General features: G+C 38.3%; 1 protein-coding gene and 1 long non-coding RNA gene across 5 annotated transcripts in view; one reads left to right on the plus strand and one right to left on the minus strand.

Annotated features, from left to right (window-relative positions):
* Positions 1-23,756, minus strand: part of LOC134173055 (uncharacterized) — a 314,635-nt gene that overhangs the window by 194,544 nt on the left and 96,335 nt on the right. The window lies entirely within an intron of this gene.
* MANBA (mannosidase beta) overlaps positions 1-23,756 on the plus strand; it is a 54,723-nt gene that overhangs the window by 20,456 nt on the left and 10,511 nt on the right. For 3 of the 4 annotated variants that reach the window (XM_062636723.1, XM_062636721.1, XM_062636724.1), the window contains exons 5-14: positions 1,460-1,583; positions 4,098-4,273; positions 7,179-7,289; positions 12,380-12,531; positions 13,660-13,777; positions 16,552-16,638; positions 17,207-17,374; positions 19,358-19,576; positions 20,671-20,835; positions 22,558-22,702. In XM_062636723.1, coding sequence (XP_062492707.1) covers positions 1,460-1,583; positions 4,098-4,273; positions 7,179-7,289; positions 12,380-12,531; positions 13,660-13,777; positions 16,552-16,638; positions 17,207-17,374; positions 19,358-19,576; positions 20,671-20,835; positions 22,558-22,702 — 1,465 coding nt within the window. The remainder of the gene's footprint in view (positions 1-1,459; positions 1,584-4,097; positions 4,274-7,178; positions 7,290-12,379; positions 12,532-13,659; positions 13,778-16,551; positions 16,639-17,206; positions 17,375-19,357; positions 19,577-20,670; positions 20,836-22,557; positions 22,703-23,756) is intronic. The other variant, XM_062636722.1, reaches the window with a different exon arrangement.

The following is a 23,756-nucleotide window of genomic DNA, read 5'->3' on the forward strand; positions in this document are numbered from 1 at the left end:
GCCACTCCAGACATTTCCAGAAACGTTTTTATGTTTCTGGAACATAATGCCAAGTATATGGCAACAACAGCAGTGATGTCACATTTTAAAAGTAATCAAACATACTAGGACATTGCTAAAGTAAGCTGGCTGCTTTCCATCTTGAAGTAATGGAGAGCTATTCACATGTTTGAGGTCCAGTATTAAATGCAGTCAGTGTATCTAAATCTTAATAGGAATTTGTGGCAAAACTCAAGCCTTTCACTGGTAATGTACTTCAATGATACAAGCATATCATTCCTTCAGCTACTATTTCTGATAGCAGTCTCTGCAATATTATTAGTGAAACCTGACAACCTGTTGGTTATTCATTTGTTTATTTTTTATAAAGGGAAAATGACTTTCAATCTGACTTGTTTTCTAAGAGTGTGTTGTCCCTGTTTTTGCACTTGAAATAGGTACAGTGCTTGCTTCCTGGAAGGCTCTTTTGCAACTTGATAGGCAGGCAGGCTGGCTTCAGCAATGCAAGGGATAGGCCAGACTTGTGCAATGTGGTTTGCCAAAATTAGTTTGCCTTGGCTGTAAGTTATTAGTCTCTAAATTTAGAACTGTAGGTCACTGTACAAGACTTTAAGGAAATCTGTAGTATCTGCTTTGGGGGCTGGGGCTGTGTGAAGCTCAGAGGGCAGCTGAATAGATGACTTCAAGGGATTTGTTAACTAGAAGTCTGACCAGGTTTGAAAACAGCCAATGGAAAGCAGTGTAGATACTTCTGTGCCTGAGCAACATTTTATAATTCTGACATTCTGATGTTAGAACCAGAACTAAGCTATTTCTCAACCATTTTTTTATTCCCTTTGTTTTTGTATAAAAGAACCATAAAAAGGGGAGAAACAGTGAACATGACTGAACTACACAAACGCGCCAGACATACGCATTTCTTTCCTTGAACTAATCTGCAGTGTTACAACTAAAAATAGGAAATAAAGTATTTCACATATACCCACAATTTTTAATTTAATATTGTTCTATTAGAATACTTTAACATTTATAATCATCAGTTTTCTGCTTACTTTGTCTTTTATGTGTACGATTAAATACTGGCATTACAAATTAAGGTAGTTCAGAACTGAATTGAGAGTAACCTGGGGTTTGTTGTTTATTTTTTGATTTTTACAGTTTTGGGTTTTTTTTTGTAAGTGGTGGGCTAGGCGGTGTTTTGTTATCTCAGTAATACAAAATTTCACTATACATGGATGTTTAATGCAAAATTTTATGGTTAATATAGGTAGTAGCAGCAGAGTTTTGGTCAAGAACTAAAAAAATACTGCAGGCTTTCCTGGGCTTGTGGAAATTGGAAAAATTCTTTCAGTGCATAGCAGTATTTTCTTTCTAGATGGCAAATAATTTTTGTTGCTGGCACAGCATCGATGTCTGGGTGAAAAATAGGTAATCGTAACATTATCATTCTGTATTTCAGGAGCAGTGTTCATTTAGTTGGGACTGGGGCCCTTCTTTTCCCACTCAAGGAATCTGGAAAGATGTTAGGGTTGAAGCTTATAACCATTATCACCTGATTTACTTCTCTTTGACTTCTCTCTTTGGTAAGTCTACTTTGTTACTACTTTTTATTGTTGTTTCACCTTTGGAATAGGAACCACTTTATTGTTAAGCTCAATTAACTGCAGTTTGGGAAGATTCTATAGTTTTATCATGACTTTGCATGCAGTTCTTCCCATGGCATACCCTTTTAGGACCTGACACAGTACTTCAATACAAACAATAGTGATTAAAAATGTTAGAATTCAGAATCTTTTTATGTTTAAGGATCCCTGCGACAGAAATATATGTAGTATAGCTGAGGCTAGCCCCTGTTCTCCTGTTTTGTAAATAATTTTTTTTGGCATGATTTTTCACCAAAACTCCCAATAAATACGTCTCACATCTAAAACAAAGACAAAGCTGCTGTGGGAATCTGGCTTTGTGCTGGGAAGCAAATACACAGTGAACAGAGTTTCAAGAGCATGGAGTTTTCAGGACACAACATGAAGTCTGAGAGAGAAATGCAGTCGTGCTATACAAGGATAATTTGTTAAGGCTGCAATTTGAGAGGATAGTCTCCTGTGTTCCTGCTACCTAACTTACCAAACCGGTTTCCTCCCTTGATGTGCGTGGTCTTTGATTTTCACCTCCTTTATCCTGGAGATTATTGCTGCTGAGTAAAAGTAGTTAATTTTCTGTTGAAACTTTTTGTAAGCAGTATTATGCCCCATTGCAGACCACCCACATGCTTTCTTTCACTGCCTGTTGAGCCCAGTCGTCAGTGGAGTAAAGGCTAGCACATGAGTCTTCTGCAGTGGGTTGAATTTCAGCCCTTGGGAACTGAGTTGTTGTGTATGAATAAAAGATGAAGACGTCACTCCCTGGCTACTTTAAAAGCTTCCTGAAATAGCTGCAGGTCTTAGCTAGAATTAACGTGACTGGAATTTCCATGGAAAGCCCCAGCACAGACTCTGTGTGCTCCCTAAAATTTAGTTACAGTAAAAAATCTTTTCTGGTCCCTCCCACATTCCCACAACTCCACCTTCTGGTAGGTAAAATCTTACTCTCTGAGTAAGTAGAGAGAGCAAAACTCTTTCATTCAGCAGAGAGAGAGTGGTTTGGAACCAGAGCCAGACCTTATTAGTATTCAAATATAATAACATTTGAAAAGGAAAGAATAATTAAATAACTTGAATTTAAGCTGCCTATGCAGTTATATCGCTCATCAGATTTGGTGTCATAGCCCTTTGACCAACGAGTCTATAAAAGATTAATTGTTCATGATTTCTCTGCCTAGACCCTGCAGTTCATGTAGTTAGGAGTGGGATGGAAATTTCTTGGAAGAGAGGGAAAACCCACTGTAATGGCTGACCCTTGTGGGGTGGGTGTTTCTTTTTTAACCCCTTCAACATTTCAGAAAATTGGTCTTCCCTGGGTAATGCTGGATGGAATATAAATTTGGGAACACGTTCACTGCTATTCATTCTATGAACAGTGAAAATCACACCAGAGCTGAATGTGATTCTTTGCTTTTGGAGGGAGCTCTCTTTCTCTCCTAGATGACGAGGCCCTCAGTGACATGGTTTAATGGTGGCCTTGGCAGTGCTGGGGTAATGGTTGGACCTGATCTTAAAGGTCTTTTCCAATCTAGTTGATTCTGTGATTCTATAAGAAGGAGAGCTAGAATATATACATGAAAAGAGAAAGTAAGTGATTAATACAAAATGTGTCTTAGTTCTAGTTTTCCTTGTTTTCTGTTTGATTTACTTTTGTTTAGATGTTAATCTGTAATATTTGAAGTATGGGAGTAGCCAAGCTATGTGCATAGATAGGCAATTTAATTGCTGAATTTAATGGGAAATTTACACATTAATCTTGAGTACCCTTGACCCTGGCTTGCCTTATTCAGTATGTTCTGTAAAGGAGACGACAGTCTAAGGTAACTGTCGAGAGCACTTGGGGAAGTCATTAACTTGTTTCCTCTACCACACTCCAGTGGCAAAAGGGACATAAAGATATAGCCCATCAGGTCTAGACACAGTGGGCCCAATTTATCCCCAGCATAACTTCATTCATTTTGTGTAGTGACTCTGGGATGAATTCAGCTCATTTTCTGTTAATACTGTTTTTGTTTCATTGACAAAAGTGATTGTACTGCCTTGTGATTACGATCTTTCCCAAAGAGTACCATGTTCGTATGAGTGCTGACTGAAAGCAAATGTAATGTCTATGGGAACTGGTGGGAAAAAACTCCTTCCTGTTGAAGTGACTGGTATCATGATCTCTGACTTGTACAAAACTCTGAAAAAGCCCCTGTGCGGCTTTCAAATGAAAAGAGAGAGTTATGAAACGTAAATCATAGTGTGTAGTTTTCTTCTGAGTTGGCAAATGTAAACACAGATATCAAATGCACTAAACAAAAATATTAACCTTGTAGGTCTGGTTCAAACACAGCCTGAAAATTATCAAATTTAATCTGAGGTGTTTGAATTGTTTCTTTGATGAGAGATCATCTTAACTGGTAGGAGTATAGGCACAATTCCTAAATTTCCATTTTTTTCTCCCCCGTCACTTAGTAAAGAGTACTCAGAAGTGGCGTCTTGAAATCGAGGCTATTTTTGATGTAGTCAGCTCCAAGCCAGTTGTGGGTCTTGTAATTGTGAACATTCCCGAATTGCAAACACAGCAAACATTCAATGTGACGCTTCAACCTGGAGAAGGCAGCATTGTGCTGCTTGTAAACATCAACAAGGTAAGGAGGTGTATGTAGAAGGCTAGCCAACTGCATAAAGTTTCCCCTGGTTTCCAATGTATCGTTCTGTCTCCATGCCAGTCAGGCCTCCCTCTGCTTCCTTACTGTGTTCCTGACGTTAAAAACAGGTCTGTTTATCCCTTACAGGATAGAAGAACAGTTTTTTTCCTCTCTAAAAATTGGTGTTTGTAGGCTATACAGCTCAGTGTCAAAAAGATGATGAAACCTTTTCCTTACTGCAAAACAAAAAGATCAGATCATCACCAGCGGATGTTAAATGAGCTGTTCAGGTAGATTACCTTTGGATACTCTGTGTCACTTTTCTTAACTGGCAGCAGGTATCTTGTCTCCCATGCTATTGTGTACTGGGCTCATTCGGAGTAGAATATACTATGATACTTATGGTTCTCAAGAGGAAACATTCCTCAAACCTCTTAGTAGATACTCTTTCAGGTAAATAAAATGAAAGAGGCCTATGAAGAACTTGTCTAGCAGTAAGGGTGGTGGAAATCTTGTGGAGTAGTACTTCTTTACATTGAAGTGTAGTCTCTTGAGTGGACAAAACTGAGGAGGAACTTTAGAGCAATAAAGGATGCTCTAATGAGGAGAGAACTCAATTGAAAAAATGAATTTGGCGTACACCCTAGTGATGAAAGAGGAAAGAATTGATCTGCTTGCTTTCAGACAGTGTTGAGAAACTATCTCATGGCAGACCAACGTGATTTAACTTCTATAGAATTTGTTTTGTTTGTGGGTTTGGGTTTGTTTTTTTTGAAACTTGAGTTCTATTAGATATGATTAAGAAAAGATGTATAGGCTTGAGAGATGAAGAAAATCAGCATGTCTGTTCTAGCTGACAAATAGGTAGCTGTCCTGAGTTAGGCAGTGATCCCAGTGTGGCAAAAAGAAGTATGAATTTTTCTTGGCTTCTTGCTCAGAGAGCAGGGCCCTAGCAGAGCTGACTGTGCAGAACTGAACCTGACAGCAGCAGACCCAGGCCATTGGGCAGGGTGGGAGCCCTGGCAGGTGCAGTGGCAGCAGCCACAATTGATGCTGGAGCCAGCAGCATAATGGGAGTTGCCATCTGCTTCACTGCTACATGGCACAGTTAGATTTGTGGGTGAACGATGTGCTGTGAGCAGAAATTTGGGGCTTCTGACAATTCTGGCTGTTAAAAACTGAGGGTCTGTCCTCAAACCTTTGTATATTTTATTGACTCTACTGATTTTCTCCATTGATGTGGATCTCTGCATTTGTTTCCGCAGTTTGAATGCATTATGCATGTGTTCTCAAGTTCTCTTATCAGTTGTTTGAGTGGAGAAAAAGCATGTGTTCAAGACAAGCAGAGTATTTATGTTTTAGTATGAACATTCAGTGACTTGCATACTTATGTGCTTTATTTTGACATGAAAGCATGAAAACATACAAACATGATTTTTGTTACTCTTGTCATCTGATATGCAAGTTGCATGAGAAATTACAAATACCCAGTTTCATTTAAAACAATCATTAGTCTCTGTTTAGCCTTTTCAGGGGTTACATTAAGCAGGTACTGCAATGTGAAACTTCAAAAAATATTTTGGTTTATTTATTTGTCCCATCCTCAACCTCAGAAGAAATCAGTGGAGTGTGACTGCAAGTTTGTGAAGAAGTACTTCCTTCAGAGCAGAGGCAACAGTGTTTTTTTATTCTTTCTACACAAAAGGCTTTGCTGCATGAGTTCACATCAGCTGATTTTGCGAGAAGCTCTGCAGTGTGTTCTCATGATGAGAGAGATAGCCTAACAGAGCCCTTACTTTGTCCAACTGGCTTGTATCGTGCTTATTAAATAATGAGATCTCACTAGAAATTTATTCCTTATTCTAGTTGCGATCTTATTGCAGATTATGTTGTGAAATCAGTAGGTGTTTGAGTGGTGTGTATCACCCACAATGTGTAGCAGTCTTCCTGCAGTTGCCATGCAAAGTGCTGTGTTGTCAACATGGCAGTGTTTTGCTTATAAGCTAATGGTGAGCTTGGGGATGACATCATTAGTGGCCAATGAGACACTCCAGCCGTGCCAGGCAGCTGCAAACGCTCCCTTGATGTCAAGGCACACGCTGATTTTGTGCTTCCATTTGTATCCGTGCAACCCCGAGATTAGTATTTTTGTACAAGTAGTTATGATAATTCTGCACAGGGGAGGCTGAAATGTTAGTAGATACAGTCATGACTGTGTCCAGGTATGGCTACAGCGAAACATATTGTGGCTCTGTGGCCTCATTTTATTTGAAAAGATTGAGGCACTCCTTACATAGCTCTATTCAGTGCTGATCCCTCCATTGTTTGGTTGCATGCATTATTGCTTTCTTTCCACAATTTTTGGGTTGCGCATTCAGCTGGCAAATGTTGGCAACAGGACTGAGCAGCTGAACTAGGGGGCTGGGATGAAGTTATAAATATTACTCTGTCATCCTAGAGGTAGGGTTTTTTTATGTTTGTAAAAATTATTGAGTACTAATGATGTGATTAGGAAGCATAGAGAAAAAAATGAAAACACTGAATATAATGAAATTTGTCTTAAAAGCTTGATATAAGCAGTCAGCATGGTCACACATTAGCAAAGTCACAACTGAAAAGTGTCACCTCGGTATACTGAGTGTTGAAAAGATAAAAGGGGCTCCTCAATGAGAGGAGGGGTATGATACAGAGGCTAGTGAACAGTAACTGCTCCTGACACAGATACCGCTTTAAATAATTTTCACCTCAGAGCTGCAGCTGGAGAGATCATAGTTACCATGGCTCTGCTGAGGCACAGAAAACTCATTAGAGCCGTGGTTATTCAGTCAAAGATATCTGAGCCCCTGGTGTATTTTCTGCTTCTTTTTATACACGTTGCTCTGATTTTCTGTCTTGTATGTTCAAGAGTTTTGCAGTGGAGGCTTGGTGGCCAAATGGACATGGAAAGCAAACTGGATACAACATGACAACAACTTTCATCATGGAGGCAGGATATCAGATTGAGAAATTTTCAAAGGTGAGCCCTTCAGTTTGATTACAGCTGGCACTGCGCTGCTAGTGTTAGGACATCTGCTCTGCATGGCAGGTATCTAGAGCTCTTGAATATTTTGCTGGATTGTAATATGTGTGTGAAAATGCTAATGAGAAACAAGAGGGGTTTTAATATCACAACGTATGTTTATGTGTTTTATGGTAGCTTTAGCTTATATAGATGCCTTTCCTTGCCTTCAGACTGGAAGATGGCTTAGTTAGTTGGAAACCTCAGAAAGGAAAACATGTTTACTGCTTAAGTTTTCTATCTACAACAAAAATCTTTTAAACTTTATGTATTGTGCTGATGGTTTTGTATTGTACACTGAAAAACCTTTTTAGATGTCTATAGAATATGTAAAGGTTTATTACTGAGGGTTTTTTTTTGTTAATTCAATTTAAAAAAATAAGCCTCTGGGATAAACACATTACTAAAAAGCTAACATACTTTAATTTGTTAGAATGTGATAGGTGTGCTTCAGGTTTAAGAAGAGGTAGCATCTTAAATATGACCATGAAAGTAACATTGAGGGATATTTGCAAGAGGGTTCCTGCAACACACTGGCTGTGTAATTATCCGATTCTTTTTACTAAGAATCTAAAAGAGGTAATTCTCAATTGTCCAATGAAAGAAAACCCCACCATACAAATTAGACTAGGCTACTTATGCCATCAGCATGTGTGAACAGCCAAGTTTCCACATTTATTAGGTAGTTCTGTTGTGTATATTGCTACTGTTCACCAAGCATCTAAACTACTGTTTGTTATAACATTTGTTCATGTGAAAAATCTTATGAAAAGCAGTAGCTTCTGGAGGTTCTGGTGTTTATACGGCTAGCCCTTAGTTTGATTATGAAGTCATAATAATAATTCTTTGTTTTTATTAGCAATTTCCTTTTGAAAAAATTATAAAACCCAAATAAACATTGCATATTATGCTTGGAGAAACTGGTTGTAGGAAATATGGTTATAAAGCCTGTAAAAAGTAAAATTCTGTTATTACTGTGTGAAAATTGCATAATGATAGGTAAACTCATTGATTCCACTTGGGTAGTTGCATCATGATATTCCATAGAGCCGTGTGCTATACGATCATAGGGACTTCATGATCTATAAAATTTATTCACAAGCTTCTGTATTTTTCCTTTAGGAGGAAAGAGGATTAAAAAAAAGCAAATGTACCACATAGTGGGCACTGTAAATTAAGCATCGTGTGAAGTTTTTATAGATTCATAGTGTAAAGTCTGGTCTTCCTTTATATGTTCTGTGAAGCTCTGTCTTGGTTTCTGACAGACATGCACGCCTCTACCACCACTGCTCCCTGCTCTCACCTGGGGTGGGGAGTAGAAAAAGGCAGTTTTTTCATGTTCTGGTACAATTTCCTCTTATATCAGCAGGGCTGAATAGCAGCATTCACATGGCTTAATAAGAACTTTGAGTAGCTCAGGAAGTAAAATAATGGATAAATGTTTTTGAAGCTATTGTTCTGTTGTCAGTTCTGTTGTTCACCTAGTACTGTATTCAGGTGTAATACATTCCCCACCCCTCCTTTTAAAAAGAAAAAAGTAGGGATGAGATATTTAACAGGTTGGTTGTCTCCATCTCAGTATCTACCTAACTTTGGATAGGCAAAAACTAAAGGGCAAGAACTATGTATGTGAAAATACAGTTTGGGTTTATGTCAGATTTAGCTACCCTTAGCTTGAACTACTTTCTGGTTACTGACATATTAAGAGTAGTCTCCAAAACATTAACTAATTCTTTGGGAAAATTTCTGGGTAGTCTCCCAGTATGTAGTTGTGGGAGCTCTATAGAGCTCTAGCCAGCTGTGCTGGGAACCCCTTTGGCTGAGGGAAGTACCTACTCACTGAGAGTAGCAGAGAAATGAACCAGAATAAAGCCAGCATCCAGGACGGGGTTGGTTTTGATTTTGTTTTGTTTTCCTATTTGAATACTTTGGTTTAGAGTTTGTTTCTCAGGGTAATGTGAAACAAAAAGCCAGAAATTATCTCAGAATGAAATTTTCTTGAGGGAGGGTCTGTCCAGCCCTGTTTGCTATTGATAAATTGCTTTTCTTCTTGCCATGCCTACATCAAGGAATTTATTACCTTTTTCTTTGCTTTACGAGGCATTTTTTTGCTTTTCAGTTATCTTTCCTCATCTTTCTGTGTTTATTTCTTCAACGCTGTAGTCAGCGGGTATTTTTATTTCATGAGGCTATTTTAGTACTTGGAAGGTCTTAACCTCTAGCTGTCTTTCCTCTTTCTCTCTATACCTTCTTTTCCCCCCAAGCCTTTTAGCATGAGTTTGAGAAGTCTTTCCTTTTAGCTTTGTAGTTTTCATACTACTTTCATGCTGCGTGCTGATTTGTTAGGTCACTGGGGTGTTCTGTGATCTTATTTCAGCTCTAGGCATCTTCATCCCTATCACTTTTCCTGCTGCTAAATCCAGGAATGTCAGATGTGATCCACAGGTCATTTAGCTAGGTATAAAGCCTTTGTGTGTAACTTAAAAAGAGGTATCTGTTTCTTAATAGTGCACAGAACTGGCTGATTGGTCTGTGGTGGGTAGAGAGGCTCTTCTGTGTGCTCCAAGATTCGGAGAAGTGTTCAGTCCTCAGGCAGAAAGGTCTATCTGACAGATTTCATGTTGGCCAAGGTTTCAGTAGCCAGAAAGGCGTGTAACCAAGCATGCCAGATGCTAGTTGTCTCCCCTTGCCCTTCTTTCACCTCACAAGGTAGAAGGAAGCTGCTGTAGGAAGAGGTGCTCTGTTACTGGATGGGCCCCTGCAGAGTAACGGAGTGGGAACGCAAAAGCACTGAATGCTGAGGGCCTGGGAATGTGAAATGGGGCTGAGGAGCTTTTCCTGCTCACCCAGGACCAGGGTGGTTCTGGGTAGGTGTTTCAGTCTCAGATTGCCTTGGATTTGGCCACTTACATGAGCTCCACCGGAGCTTGAATAAAACAAGATCACATTACTTCTGCTAGTAATATTACAAATTACAATACAGTAAAAAATACAAATATTACTCCATTACAAATGCACTCTGAGACAGTCCAAACCTGCTTGATGACATCCATTGACAGGACCTCCCAAATATTTTGAGAGCCCCAACTATATAGCACATTCCATTTTGTTCCACAAAAAAGAGCTATGTTGGAGACTGTAGTTTCTCTGTAGCTGGGAATTTCTTTATCAGTATGGATAATGAGGCCCACTTGCAACTAATCCACTGTCACCCTGGGGCAACATTGTAAAATGCTGCAGGACTTGGGGCAAGTCCCATCTATTTATTCATTCAGTTTCTATTTTTGGTCATTGCCATGATGCAGATGAGTTTAGTTTGAGGTCAGTGATCTGCAGCCTCTGCTCATACATCTGATTTGTCATGTGCATTGTCTCTGTCCAGGTGGTAATAATACTTAATAATTGTCCAGCTGACTAAGAAGCACCAAAAAGGAAGCAGAAAATCCAGTCATTTTCTTGTCTTCTCTGCCACTGGAAATAATTTTCTGTATGATTTTTCATTAACCAGGAGTTTAAAAAACACAATCCCACAGTGGGATTAATAATTTCTTATTTGAACTTCAGCTTTGTCTAGTGTGTGAAGTAAAGAATTACATTTTATCTAAAGGACAGGTATATCACTTGCACTTAACTAGGTTAATTTTAGCCTCGTTTACTGACAGATGTCTCAACTGTAGCTCATGGCAGAAAGAACAGGCTGTACTGTACAAGCTGACCTTTTGAAAAGATATAGCAAATACAGTCCTCTGAGGAAGGACTGGTTGCTATCTTAAGCGTAGTCTAGAAACAAAGAGGTTCCTGCCCTCCTGACCCAAATTTGTTGCTTGGTGCGAGGTGGCTGAAATTTGCTATTAGTGTTCCTTCACTTTATTTATTTTCCTAATTATCTCCCTATGACTATGAGCAACAGGTACCAGAAAGAAAAAGTTTTTTCTCTCTGGCATAGATAAATTGAACTGGTACAAGAATGCAGGAGAAAATGAAGTCTGGATTCTCCCTGAAAGAAGTTTTCTGTAATACTTTGCAGCTGTGCAGGTGCCTAACATGGCAGTTGTTCCATATCTGCCCCATTGCAGGGGGAGAAGACACCCCTACAAATATGGGGTCAGTGCAAAGTATTACTGCACTCAACTAACTTCTTTCTCATGCCTGTAGAACTGACTGTGTTTATGTCAGTGCAATCAGGATATCCCTCAGAACAGCATTGTTGCTTTGACTACACTCCTCAAAAATGTCCAGAATGATTTCTTGAGAACTTTTCTTCCACCTGCAGCAGGAAGGAGGAATGTTTTCTTATTTCAGTGTCTGCAGTACACAATGCTGATATGAAGCTGAAAGAGCAGCTGTAAAAGTTTGGCTTCTGTTTGAGATGTGCTTTTATCTGGAATGACCTTTAATACCTTACACAGGGTTAGTTGGTATTTAGCTGAAACCTTACCACTGATCATGCTGTGCAAACACAGCTGTGATGGCCAGAGGGCCCTTCACTTGCAAACCAGCATTTCTGTTTGCACACAGATCTTTTTCTCTATAATTGCTATGCCCATTAAAAAGGTACCATTTCAGGGTAGCAAAAGAAGATTTTGATTTTACTGGACGAACCTGAAGCTAGGCATTCATGGACAAGACTTACAGTTGAGCTGCTGCAGTCTCCTTTAAGGAGACAATTGCAGATCAAATTATGTGTCTGATCTAATGCAACCACTGTGTTTCTCTCACTGGTCCTCATCTAGACTTTTGACTGAGTTCTGGAGCAAGCAAGCACACACCTGTCTCTTACATATATAAGTCCATGCACATGCACAGTCATTTGTACATACTTTCTCAATATGATAGTAACTTTAAAAAGTGAAGAGGTTTATCAGAAGCATGCTTTTTAGCCCTGTGTGTTTTCATTAAGGTGGAATTTAGAGATGTGACCATATCTTTTGACTCCTTGTCATATTCTAAGCTGTTAGTGTTTAGTTGAATCCCTTTTGTGATGGTTTTCTTTATTTTGTTTTCATTTATTTTTGTCCACTTTAAATCTAAGTTTCATGTCTTCACAGGCCTATTTTCGAACAGTAGAGCTTGTTCAGGAGCCTATTCATGGCTCACCAGGTCTGAGTTTCTACTTCAGAATCAATGATCGACCCATTTTCATTAAGGGCTCGAACTGGATTCCAGCAGATTCTTTCCAGGACAGAGTGACCTATGACACGTAAGTCACATTTTACGTTCTCTAAGGAGAAAGCATTATGTTTTCTTCCTCCTGGTTCTCCTTCTGCCCTCTATTGAAGTGTGGCATTAGCAGGTGGAACTCATTTCAAGGTAGAACACTAATTCTTGTGGATCAGAGGCCTCAGAATTGAGGCTTAGTTAACATTAATAGATTTGAGTGATGTTCAAGGCATATAAGTGCAATAACTGATAGGAAGGTGGTTGGTTGCTGTCCACAGGTTACTGGCCTTTCAGGTATTTTTAGGGATGATCCTCAGGCTGTCTGATCCCCTTGCCTACAACATGTTCATTGCTACTCAGAGAAGTGCACTTCAGCCATGTCCTAATCCATCTCATGCAGGGAGACATAACTGTGTAACTCACTTTTTTTCCCCCTTTGGTCCAGGCTTCTTGGATTTCAGTGACACAGCACCCTAGAGTTACAGGTGGGATGAGGGCTGTGCTGTACTTTGACTAGGTTTTACTGCAGGTAGTTGAGGAGCCAGGACAACAGGGCATGCTCCAGTGTGCATTCACATGCAATTCAGAGGCTACCAGCATGTTTAAAAAAAAAAAATGGAGCCTGAATCTCTTAAAATGATATTCAGTGTCTCAGTCCTTCTCCTCCCCCTCTCACTTCCCCCTTTTTGCTATGCATAGCATTGTAGAACTTGGGAAGATAATATAGATTTCTGAATGTGTTTAAAAGAGAATTTGAATTCAAGTGGTTGATATTTAAAGCAAGGAATATCTAAGGAGAAAAGAACCACCTGATTAACAGAATATAGTATTTCCAAATCTGGTCCTGCCAGTGCTTCTGTAAAAGCACTTGCATGCGTCACTCTATCTATTTCATGTTAACAGGACCAAGTAACTTTTTCTGCACAAAGCATTACTTTTTGAGAGCTCTGTTCAGATATGCAGGCTTAGAAGGGATCAAAATAGTCTGGTTTCTATCAAAGATATAAGCGTTAGATAGTCTCCTAATGATGAATGTTTGGGGTTGGGTTTTCTTGTTGCTTTGGGAGGAGGGATTGTTGTGGTTTTGTGTGTGTGTAATCTTAGAAACTCCTAACTGATACTGTTTCACAAAACTTGTAGAAATTTTGTTTTTTTTTGTGTTTGACAGATTACGGCTACTCTTGAAGTCTGCAGCAGATGCTAACATGAATGCACTTCGAGTATGGGGAGGAGGTGTATATGAACAAGATGAATTTTACAATATTTGTGATGAAATAGGAATAATGGTAAAAACAATATGCGCAGAACACTTATTTAAAAACTGACAAGAGCTTGTAAAATAAGACTCCACTCTAAATTAACAAAATAACTAATACAAAAGTCCTAGACATGTTTCTAAAAGTCATGGTAGATACCAACCTGAGAAGTCAGATTCAACCTGACTCTTTAAAGATTTCTCTTGAATTTGAATGGTTCCTGATTTACTGAGACTGTCTGGTGAAACTGGAAGTGATATTCTGGAGACTTTATATTAGAACCCCTGATTGTATTTCTTCTTGTAACTATAAAGCTACAAATCTGTTGCTCACTCATCCGTAGTTCCCAGAATCTCCCTTTCATCTCCACTTCTTTTTCTCTACACCGTCTTCATCCCCTCTGTCTCTTACATTTCCCCAACAGGACTGTGTCTTTCTGTCTTCTAGCTTTTTTTTTTCAGACCAAACCTCTCATCTTTATGTACTGTACCTCTCTCCCAGTTCTACAGTTCCTACTGTCTTGGGAAACAATGAGAGATGAATGGCTGAGGGACTGGTAGTAGTGATGCCATTCAGTGTAGGAAGATGTTTTTTACACTGTAATGATGAACATAATAGAAGAACTTTTGTGAGCTGTAGGTACCAAGAGGGTCTTGCAACACTCAGTCAAGTAGCTGTGAAGTATGTAGTGCATGGGAGGGGAGTTATTCATGAGATCAAATGATATTTTTCTCACAGCAACCAGAGTGTGGGGCCCTGTAAGCTGTGTTTAGGGTTACTCATGTGAGAACAGCCCTGCTGAAGAACCTGAGTGTTTGAGGATATGCCCCAGATTGAGAGCAAAGGGCTTGCAATCTGACTTCAATGAAGATTTAAAGTCTGCTTATTTGAGTTTTGTGCTTTCAGCCACCTTGGGGTTATTAAAATACCAGAGAAAGTAGTCATGCTTTTCTCTGCTGTGGGAATGGATTTTATTTCTTTTAGAAGTATTTTCTCCTTTATAGCAATAGCTGAAGAGGTTTGAGGTTTCTTGGTTCTAACTGTCAACACAAAAATATTTCACTTGGTCTGAATCCAAGCATGGAAGGCCTTATCCAAAGGGCCATTTTGAACAAGCTATAATTGAGTATAAATGTAGCTCTAAGGGGAACACCTGCTGCAAATGCTGATAATCATAGATGAGTCCCTTTGATTATGTGAGCTTGGAGGCACATATTAATAAGTTTTGATAAAATAGTCACTAGATGAGTGAAGGCCAACTTGAATCTCATATTAAAATCCAAAGAAGTGTGTTTGGTTTTACTCTACAACATAAAAAGCAGGGAGGCAGAACCGATACCTTGCTGTCTTCTGTTGTGTTTGCCTGAAAAAAATAAAATGTTACATCTATTTTAGTCATCTGAATGAGTGCCCTGATTTTCAGGGCTTCTGAGCACTTAGTACTTTCATTTTTGACACTAGGCACCTAAGTAGGCCACTTAGATCTGTGCCTGTACAGTGTTCAATACAAGATTTAGATCTTATTTAGCAGCCAAAATAGTAGGTGGATGCAGAAAATCAGGACCCTATTCTGGAGGGGGTGATGCTGGAGGCTTTTGGTTTTGTTTCTTCTGATGGTCTTGCAAAGGCTTAAAAGTGCATGGAGTCAAACTGTGCTTAAGGAAAAAGAGTGATAGATCACTGAGGGGAAACAGAGAAAGTTTCTTTCAATAGAGAGTTTTGACTCAACACAGTCACTGAAACATTCCAAGTGGTTCTTGAGCAGCAGCTTTGCCTCTTTGCACAGTGCTAGGAGGCTAGGAGTGGAACAATTACTAATGGATCTATTACCTCTACTTTCCTGTTCCGTATCTTCAGTTTTCCTAGGGAACATGCACTGAAAAGAGTTGAGGACAGTCTGACTGTCTCTATTGTTTATGTAGTACAGTGTTCAGAAAAACTTAGTCTCCTTTGCTTTAATGTGCACCTTCAAGAGATCTTTCCATTACCATTTCATTACCATAGACCAGCGGAAATCTCGAAGTTACAGCAGTTTAAAAAATAGAACAGGTTAACAAGAAATCTTACCCATTTCACTGGGCTTCTTCCTTTTTCCTTTTTTGTAATTCTTTTCCTTCAAGGTACAAACGGAGTTTCTTGTTGAATTGAAAGGCTGGCTGTTCTCTAGTGGTATCTACTTCATCTTTCTTTGAAGAGAAAAATCACTGTGTTGTTAGAGGATGTAGTTTGTTTCTGTCCCTCTTACTGGGTAATATTTGCTCTTTTTAAGATCAGTTTGTGTATTTGGTATGGAAGAGTTTTGTTAACAAATATACTTGGACATCTGGTAAGTGTGCTCGATATCATGTCAGAAGAATTACTGTTTATTTTTAATAAGTAGTGTGGATTTGGTGTTACACCTCCGAAGTAGTAAATACAGAACTGTTCTGTTCAGCTGGAAATTACCCCATGTTCACATTTGAGCAGTGCATGGGTTCTAATTATTCCATTAACACTTGCTGAACTCCATCTACTGAGCAATATTCCACTCACCAGTGAAAGTTGCCAGGACCTGATTCCTAAGGATAAATACTTTGTAACTCTGATACTGAGGAAAGCTATAGTGGAGTATGCACATACTGAAGGCCATGGAGGATGTGATTATTTTGGTGGTACTTTCCAAGAATAACAAATAGAACATTTCAGTTTAATTCTTTTTTGAGATAAATAACTTCTGTTTGAACAAATGATTGTGTATGCAATTAATCTTATATTTTTAAAGTATGTAAAATGATGTGCTTTTTTTTTTTATCTTTTCCCTGTAGATTTGGCAGGATTTTATGTTTGCATGTGCACTATATCCAACTGACCAGAATTATTTAGAATCTGTAGGAGCAGAAGTTACTCATCAGGTATTGTGTCCATGTGTTGAAGCTCTATTTCCAATTACCCATTTTTGATTGATTCTATAAGTTAGCTTTCAAGAAAAATGCTTATTAGAAAGTGTTTATTAGTGTACCTTTATGTAGCAGACTCTGTAACCTTGCTAAATCCTCTTTAACTTACTTGCAGGAATAGTCTGTCAAGCAGAGGTACAGGTTTTCCTCATGTCCAAACTGCCCTCTTTCAAGGCTGTTTCAGAGCATTTACTGAGAGTAAACTCTAAGGTTTGCAACATACTTTAGCACAGAATTTACCCTTCCATGTATTTCAGTAGGTGAGGATGGAGGTACATATGTGCATGTGGTGGATATATGTCAGTGTATTAAAAGTTTGCTCTTTTTTAAGTGTGTATTACAAAAGTTTGAGCCTGGTGGAGAGCTGAGGGAATAGTGAACTGTGCAGATAAACCAGGAATTGTAGCCTAAGCATATATAATATGCATATGGACTTGTAATTCAAGTAGTAGTAAAGTGATATTTTATTATTTTTAAGAGAAGTAATTTTGCTGGACTTCTGACACTGTAAGTTGTATTTCAGGTAAGGCGTTTAAAATCCCATCCATCAATTATTCTGTGGAGTGGTAACAATGAAAATGAAGCAGCAATTGCAAACAACTGGTTCTCCATACCTTATGCTGACAGAGAAGTCTATATCAAAGATTACGTTATGCTTTATGTGAAGAACATCCGAGAAATAGTTCTTGCTGTAAGTGATCTCAAGAAAATGTAGGGGGATATGGCTTGATAGAAGGTTATAATGTTTGCAGTTTGAGCAATTTGGGATTTATTTTCTAATTCTTTTGGGAAATGAAAGAATTAGTTACATCTTTAACACTTTGTGATAGGCAAATGGATTCTGCTTTTTTCCCTTCCTATTTTTAATACCTCCACAAATGCCTTCACTTTCAGTGGACAAAAATCAACTTGCCCATAAATTAATTAATCTAGATGATCAGATTATCCTGATTTTTTTTCCTTTATGTGTGTATGTAGAGTAGAATTGATTTAGAAGTCCCAAATTGTGTATAATTTTCTGTTAACCTAAAAATGCTACTGGCCTTTTCCTACTCAGTTATCCCGTATATAGTATGATCTTACTGACTTCAGGGTGTGATAATTTTAGTCTAATCTGTACTTTTCAGAATGAGATACTTTTCATGTTATGAGGTTTATGACCTGAAGTTTCTCCTTGGCAAAGACAGGTGCTCAGTATGTAGGTGACAGCAATAATTTGCTTGTTATTGAAAGCTGCTGGTATTGTCAAAATAGTTGTACTCTGAAAATATAGAATACCTTTTTACTGAAAAACCTGAGATATGAGGAAACAGTAAAATGAGGCCAGATTTGAAAGAACTTGCTGAAAAGGACCACACTCTTAAGGGCATTTATGCATTCTAAATGGTAATGGCGTCTTACATTCCTGTGGTTCTGTGAAATACAGATTTCTGTATTTCAGTTAGATTTTTTGAGACTGAGTTGTTAATAAAGGTATGCTGTAGTGTTTTGGTTATTAGCTACGTGAGTTGGATGGCCAGTGCATGTGCAGCAGAGTGCTCTGGCTTGATACTGTGTTCTAGTTACAGATCACTTGTGCAGCATCACTGTCCAAGACAGACCCTCTTTTATTTTAAACCCATAGTATAACTATTTTGAGTGCCAGAAGGAACCATACAGTCAAATAGTTTCAGGTCCTTGTAATACAAGCCAACTGAGGAAACCTGTAACTGCTACTAGCAATACTGGACTGTAAAACTTAAAAAGAACTTCCAAGTTTGAACTAAAGACTTCAGGGAACCCAGGATATCCTGTAGTAAATTGTTTCAGTTAATTATTAATTACTCATGTCCAAAAAAAAAAAAAAAAGAGGGGGGAGCTGAACTATTCCTTAAAACGAAGCACACGTCTTAAGTGCTTTGCTGTATTGGAGCCAATTGTTGTAACTTGTAGTTGGTAACTAACTTGGGCTTCTATCTTACTACAAGTATGGTAGTAAATTAATTATACCTGCAAAAGGATTCCTTCAGTACTTTGTAGGGTACTGCTAAAAGATTTAGTATACTAAATCTACTGAGGCTATAAATAAAGGCAGCTCTGAACAGTCTGAAATGTTGCCCTTTTTATAGTCTCATCTGTCTTAACATGCAGAGCCAGCCAAAGTGACAATAACGTGTAATGCTACCATGCAAGCATTAGTAGCAGAATACCTTGGCTTTGTTAGGACTAAATTTAGGTGACTACTTAATAAGAAGGAAAAATCACGGCCTTTGTTCCTGCAAAAACACTGAAAAAGTAATGATTTTCCATTAAAAAAAAAGTCACAGTACTCAAATATTAATGTTCCTTGAGTTTATTTTTCACGCGGCATACTTTAAATAGCTTTCATTAAGAATTTAGGAGAATGTAAAGATAGAAAATCTCTTGATGTGTGGAGAGAATCCCTTCGAACAGCAGAGCAAGCAGCATCATGCCCAGCTGTCCTCCAAAAACATAAATAAGAAGCTAATTAAGTAAGTACAGATGATGAATGTCAGGACACAAAGAGGAATGTTTCCTAGGTGTTGAGTCAAATTTGGAAAAGGCATGTTCTCCTTGCTGCCCTGCCTTTTCAAAATGTGGTCTGCATGTTCTGATGATAAAAGCCAATCACTTTGTGATGGGGTTGTCATTTTGTTTTGTTTTTAAATCCCAGGAAGATAAGAGTCGTCCTTTTGTTGCATCCAGTCCCACCAATGGCTTAGAGTCAGTTAAAGAAGGTTGGGTCTCTCAGAATCCTTATGATACCCATTATGGTGACACTCACTTTTATGACTACAGCATTGACTGCTGGAACTGGGCAGCATATCCTAAAACTCGTTTTGCTTCAGAATATGGATTTCAATCATGGCCTTCCTTCAGTACAATCAAAAAGGTAAGGCTGGGCTTCCACACCTTACTGTCCCCTTTGCTCTCATTTAGTGAGGGCAGTGAGCCTCTTCCCAACAAACTACAGCATCTGAACTGTAGTTGGGGTAATACAGAAAGCAGAAAAAACAGAAACAAACATGAAAAATGCTTAATCGTGCTGAATTTTAAAATTTATTTTTTTAACTTTTCCCATTTTTTTTTTACTTAAATAATTTGGAGCTTTTATGTATTGCATATAAGAGAATTTGGTTTTGTCTCCTGTTACATTTAGATGTTATATATTCTGTCTTTTTTATCCAGTTGGAACAGACACATATGCTGTTTTTCTATTTGTTCTGAGAGTGGTGAATATCATGTTGATACTCATACATGCAATTGAAAGAAGTTCAAAGTGTGCCTTTCAATTTGAGGGGCAAAGTTTATTATCCAAGACATCATCAGTAAATTCTTTGATATTAATAGCAATGAAAAAAATTCAATCTAGCCTAAAAAGGAACAAATTTAAATAAAAACATTTTATAGAGATTGTAATTACAATGCAAGCTGTCAATAACTGTATGAGCTACGCTGCAGTGTTGTCATTAGTTGAAAAAACCTGTTTCATGATTATGTGTTTTCAGAGGCAGGTTTTGAAAATATGCACATCCTTAGACTTTATAGCCCTACTAACTTCTGTAGCTTTTTTTTGCCAAAATGTGTTTGACTAGAGTTCTTTCTTCCATCTTAATTTAGGGTGTTCCTGATTTACAATGAATGCAAGGAAACCTCTGAGGTACCTTGGCCAAACTGAACTTTAGGAAGAATATGCCATTCTTTCTAATGGCATATGTTGAACCAAAATATCACTCTTCCGGGTTCAACAGCAATGTCTGCTTTCATTTATTTCTACAAGGAGTATAAGAAAAGGGTGTTGCTCATTCAAAATCCTTGCATGACTGCACAAAGCACTGTAGAAATATACTACTATTTTTAAAGGTTTTTGACGGTGTCAATGGGCTGAATCCCCGTCATGAATATCCTTTCCTGAATATCCTGTCAGCCATTAAATACACATTTTGCCTTTTCATTCTGATCTCCTGCTTTTGTGGGTTTTAAAAGGTTTCCTCCACTGAGGACTGGTCCTACACAAGCAATTTTTCTTTCCATCGACAACACCATGAAAATGGCAATGATCAGATGCTTCAACAGATTGGGTATCATTTCAAGCTTCCCCAGAGCATAGATCCCATAAAGAAGTTCAAAGATACGATTTACCTCACTCAGGTAACACTGATGTCTTTAGTATAATACTTATCAATACTTGTTCTAATAGACACTATCAGCTTAATCTGGGCCTATTATTTTAGGTAATGTTCAGTCATGCAGAAAGTTTATGCACTGAAGCATTGAAGAATCCAGTTTAATTTGGAACTAGGTTGTCTCTAGTTTGTTGGAATGCTTCTTGGGAAATTTCCCAGAAACTGGCCCAATTGGGAGATAGCCTGGCTGTGTGTGCTACCTTGGTCCCTGTCCCCCTGTCATGGCCCACTCATGAAGCTGGCTTGGGGATGCAGGGATGTGCTGCCTTTCTTGGTATGCAATTACTCCTAGCTCTACACTTTTACTTCCCATTCCAGGGTGGGTATGTTTTCCTCTTTATGTGGCCCCTATAGGCTTACTGCTTTGATTTTTGCCACGAGGAATACATGAGCTTTTGAAACGAGACTATTTCTAGAGAATGCAGTTCTCTATGAATGACATTATTAGTAACTTTTATTTGTTATGGACTCATTGTTATTTTAGAGAATCTATTTTGTTAGGGAGTTTTTTCAAATCAGTAGGTTATATTTTGCTCTTCATCTGTAGTAGTTTACTTCATGCTTGTTTCTTCACGATTTCTATGTGACTTTTAAATGGTGTTAAATGACTTTTTAATGATGTTAGGCAAGTTTAAAGTGCTGTTACTTTTTGTCGTGTTCCAAGAATTTCAGAAACCCTCTTGATGGGAATAACTGCACATTCACTAAGTTTTTAATGTTTGAGAGCTGCTGTCAGCAAGTTTTGTATAAAGCCGAAACAGCTGGAGAGCTTTAGGCACTGATGACGAGAACAAGGCTAGATGATGCTGTGAAATTGAAAAAGGTGGTAAAACTTGCTCAGTGAGGTTCTGACTCAGAAAACTATGAGAATTTCTGCAGGGCTAAGTCTGTGAGGGCCTTATTAACAGGTTAAAAAAATTAAGAATGCCAAAGTAAGGATAGCATAAAGGATAAGAAGATTAAACTTGGCTGTAGTGGTTAACTAGAAATGTTATCTTTACCTTTTGAGCTCTCCTAGAGATCTTTTCCTCTATTTTGAGACTTTCTTTTAATACCTTCCCAGCCTAGCACTATACTTTGTGAAGAAAATAACAAGCAGTTTGGCTTCTATTGAGAATTTGGTCAATTAAAAATTCTGAAAAATGTTTTTTAAAGACAAGGTGGGGAAAGAGAGAAGTGGGAGTGCAAGTGAAAAAAGATTGCTCTTTAGCACAATTTTGACTGTATACTGGGAATGTGTGTTATGTGTTCTGAGCATAGGGATTTGGACATCATGGTAATGTATACTGGAGGTAATGCAGCATTGCATCATTTTGCAACTCTTGGGTGTTTAACTTACATTAATTAAAAAAAAATTAAATTTACTTATCTTTCTCTTGTCTTCCATTTGCCTTTCAAAGACTGTTGCCCAGTGACCTTCACTGGATGGAAGGCAGGAAGTAGCCCCTCCAGAGTTTATCTAAAAATACTGCTCGTAAGGCTGTCAGGAGCTGCTAGGGATAGATCTTCTTCAAACAGAGGCCTACAGCACCGCAGGTGTATACCGTTGAATGTTAAAGTTATATGCTGTTGCTGTGAAGTTTGTATTGTATGTTAATATATGCACACATGCTTTGAAAATAAAGTAAAATGCAAAATGCAATACTCAAAAAAAGAAAAGTAATTTTTAATGTGTTTGTTGACCAAGGTGATGCAGGCTCAGTGCGTAAAGACAGAAACTGAATTCTATCGTTTTAGTCAAAGTGAAATAATCAAGGGAGAAGGACACACAATGGGAGCTCTGTACTGGCAACTCAATGACATTTGGCAGGCACCTTCATGGGCTTCCTTGGGTAAGTATTGTGACAGTCTGGTAAAAAGCATCAGCTATCAGGCTTGTTTTATTTCCCTCATCTGGAAGTATCAGCATGTGAAGTATGGCTCCGCTGTCTCTCTCAGGCAACTTCGAACGTGTTTCTGTCAATTCTTTACAAATGCTTTCCAGAAGGGTATTTTTCACGATCATCCTTAATAGTCTGTGAAAATGGAAGAGGGTAAAGAACAAAGCAGTTCTTTTCCCATGGAAGTTTAACTGTTTAAGTTCAGATTCAGCAGCCATGAGCTCTTACCATTGTTTTAGCAAGGTTTAGTTTAGAAAAGTGAAAATCATATGTAACCTCTAATTTCTTAAAAACTCATTTTGTTTAAGCAGTATTCTCATTTTTCCCAAGGATGTAATATCATCGAAGTCAGACAGAGCTGCTTATTAGGAATCAGTAATGGTTAAGACTGAAGGCACAACCCCCTTGTGAGGTAAACTTTCAACTACCCTTGCTTTTCTTGTGTAGAGCTGGATCTTCCTGAAACTGTATGATATATCATACAGGTTTTTTCCAGAGAAATATTGCATTTTTTTCATGTTTAATATTTTTTTTTAATTAGAAAGGTCAGTTCTTTTAAAATTGGAGACTTCTAAAAAATTCTGTTTCCAAAAGAGCCTGTCTTAGAAATTTGCCATTATATTTACTGGCTTAAGTGTATGGATGCATGTATGTACCACCCTGGGTGAGAATGGACAGAGAGGGAGCTAGTAGGATAGGAGGGTAAGAAGGAGCACCCAGGTGTAATGATATTTTCCATAATCCCAACAGATTTGGTTGATTTTGTTCCCTCCTGCCCCCATTGTTCTGAGCAGGATGGGATTTAGTATGTAAAGGCTGGGTATTTAGATTTCTTCTATAGTCTGTTGGGGGAGAGATGGTTATCTCCAGAGTGTGATTTAGTATGTCCTTAGCTGTTTTAATAAGTGGGATGAATTATGTTCTCCATGCTGAATTTATCTTCATAGAACCTTGTATGACACCTCTCATGCAGCATAGCTTCTGAAAAACTCTTCATAGGAGAATA

Source organism: Pezoporus occidentalis, unplaced genomic scaffold, assembly GCF_034315485.1.
Source record: "Pezoporus occidentalis ecotype Australia unplaced genomic scaffold, CSIRO_AGI_Poc_V1 ctg49, whole genome shotgun sequence".
Classification (NCBI taxonomy): Eukaryota; Metazoa; Chordata; class Aves; order Psittaciformes; family Psittacidae; genus Pezoporus; species Pezoporus occidentalis.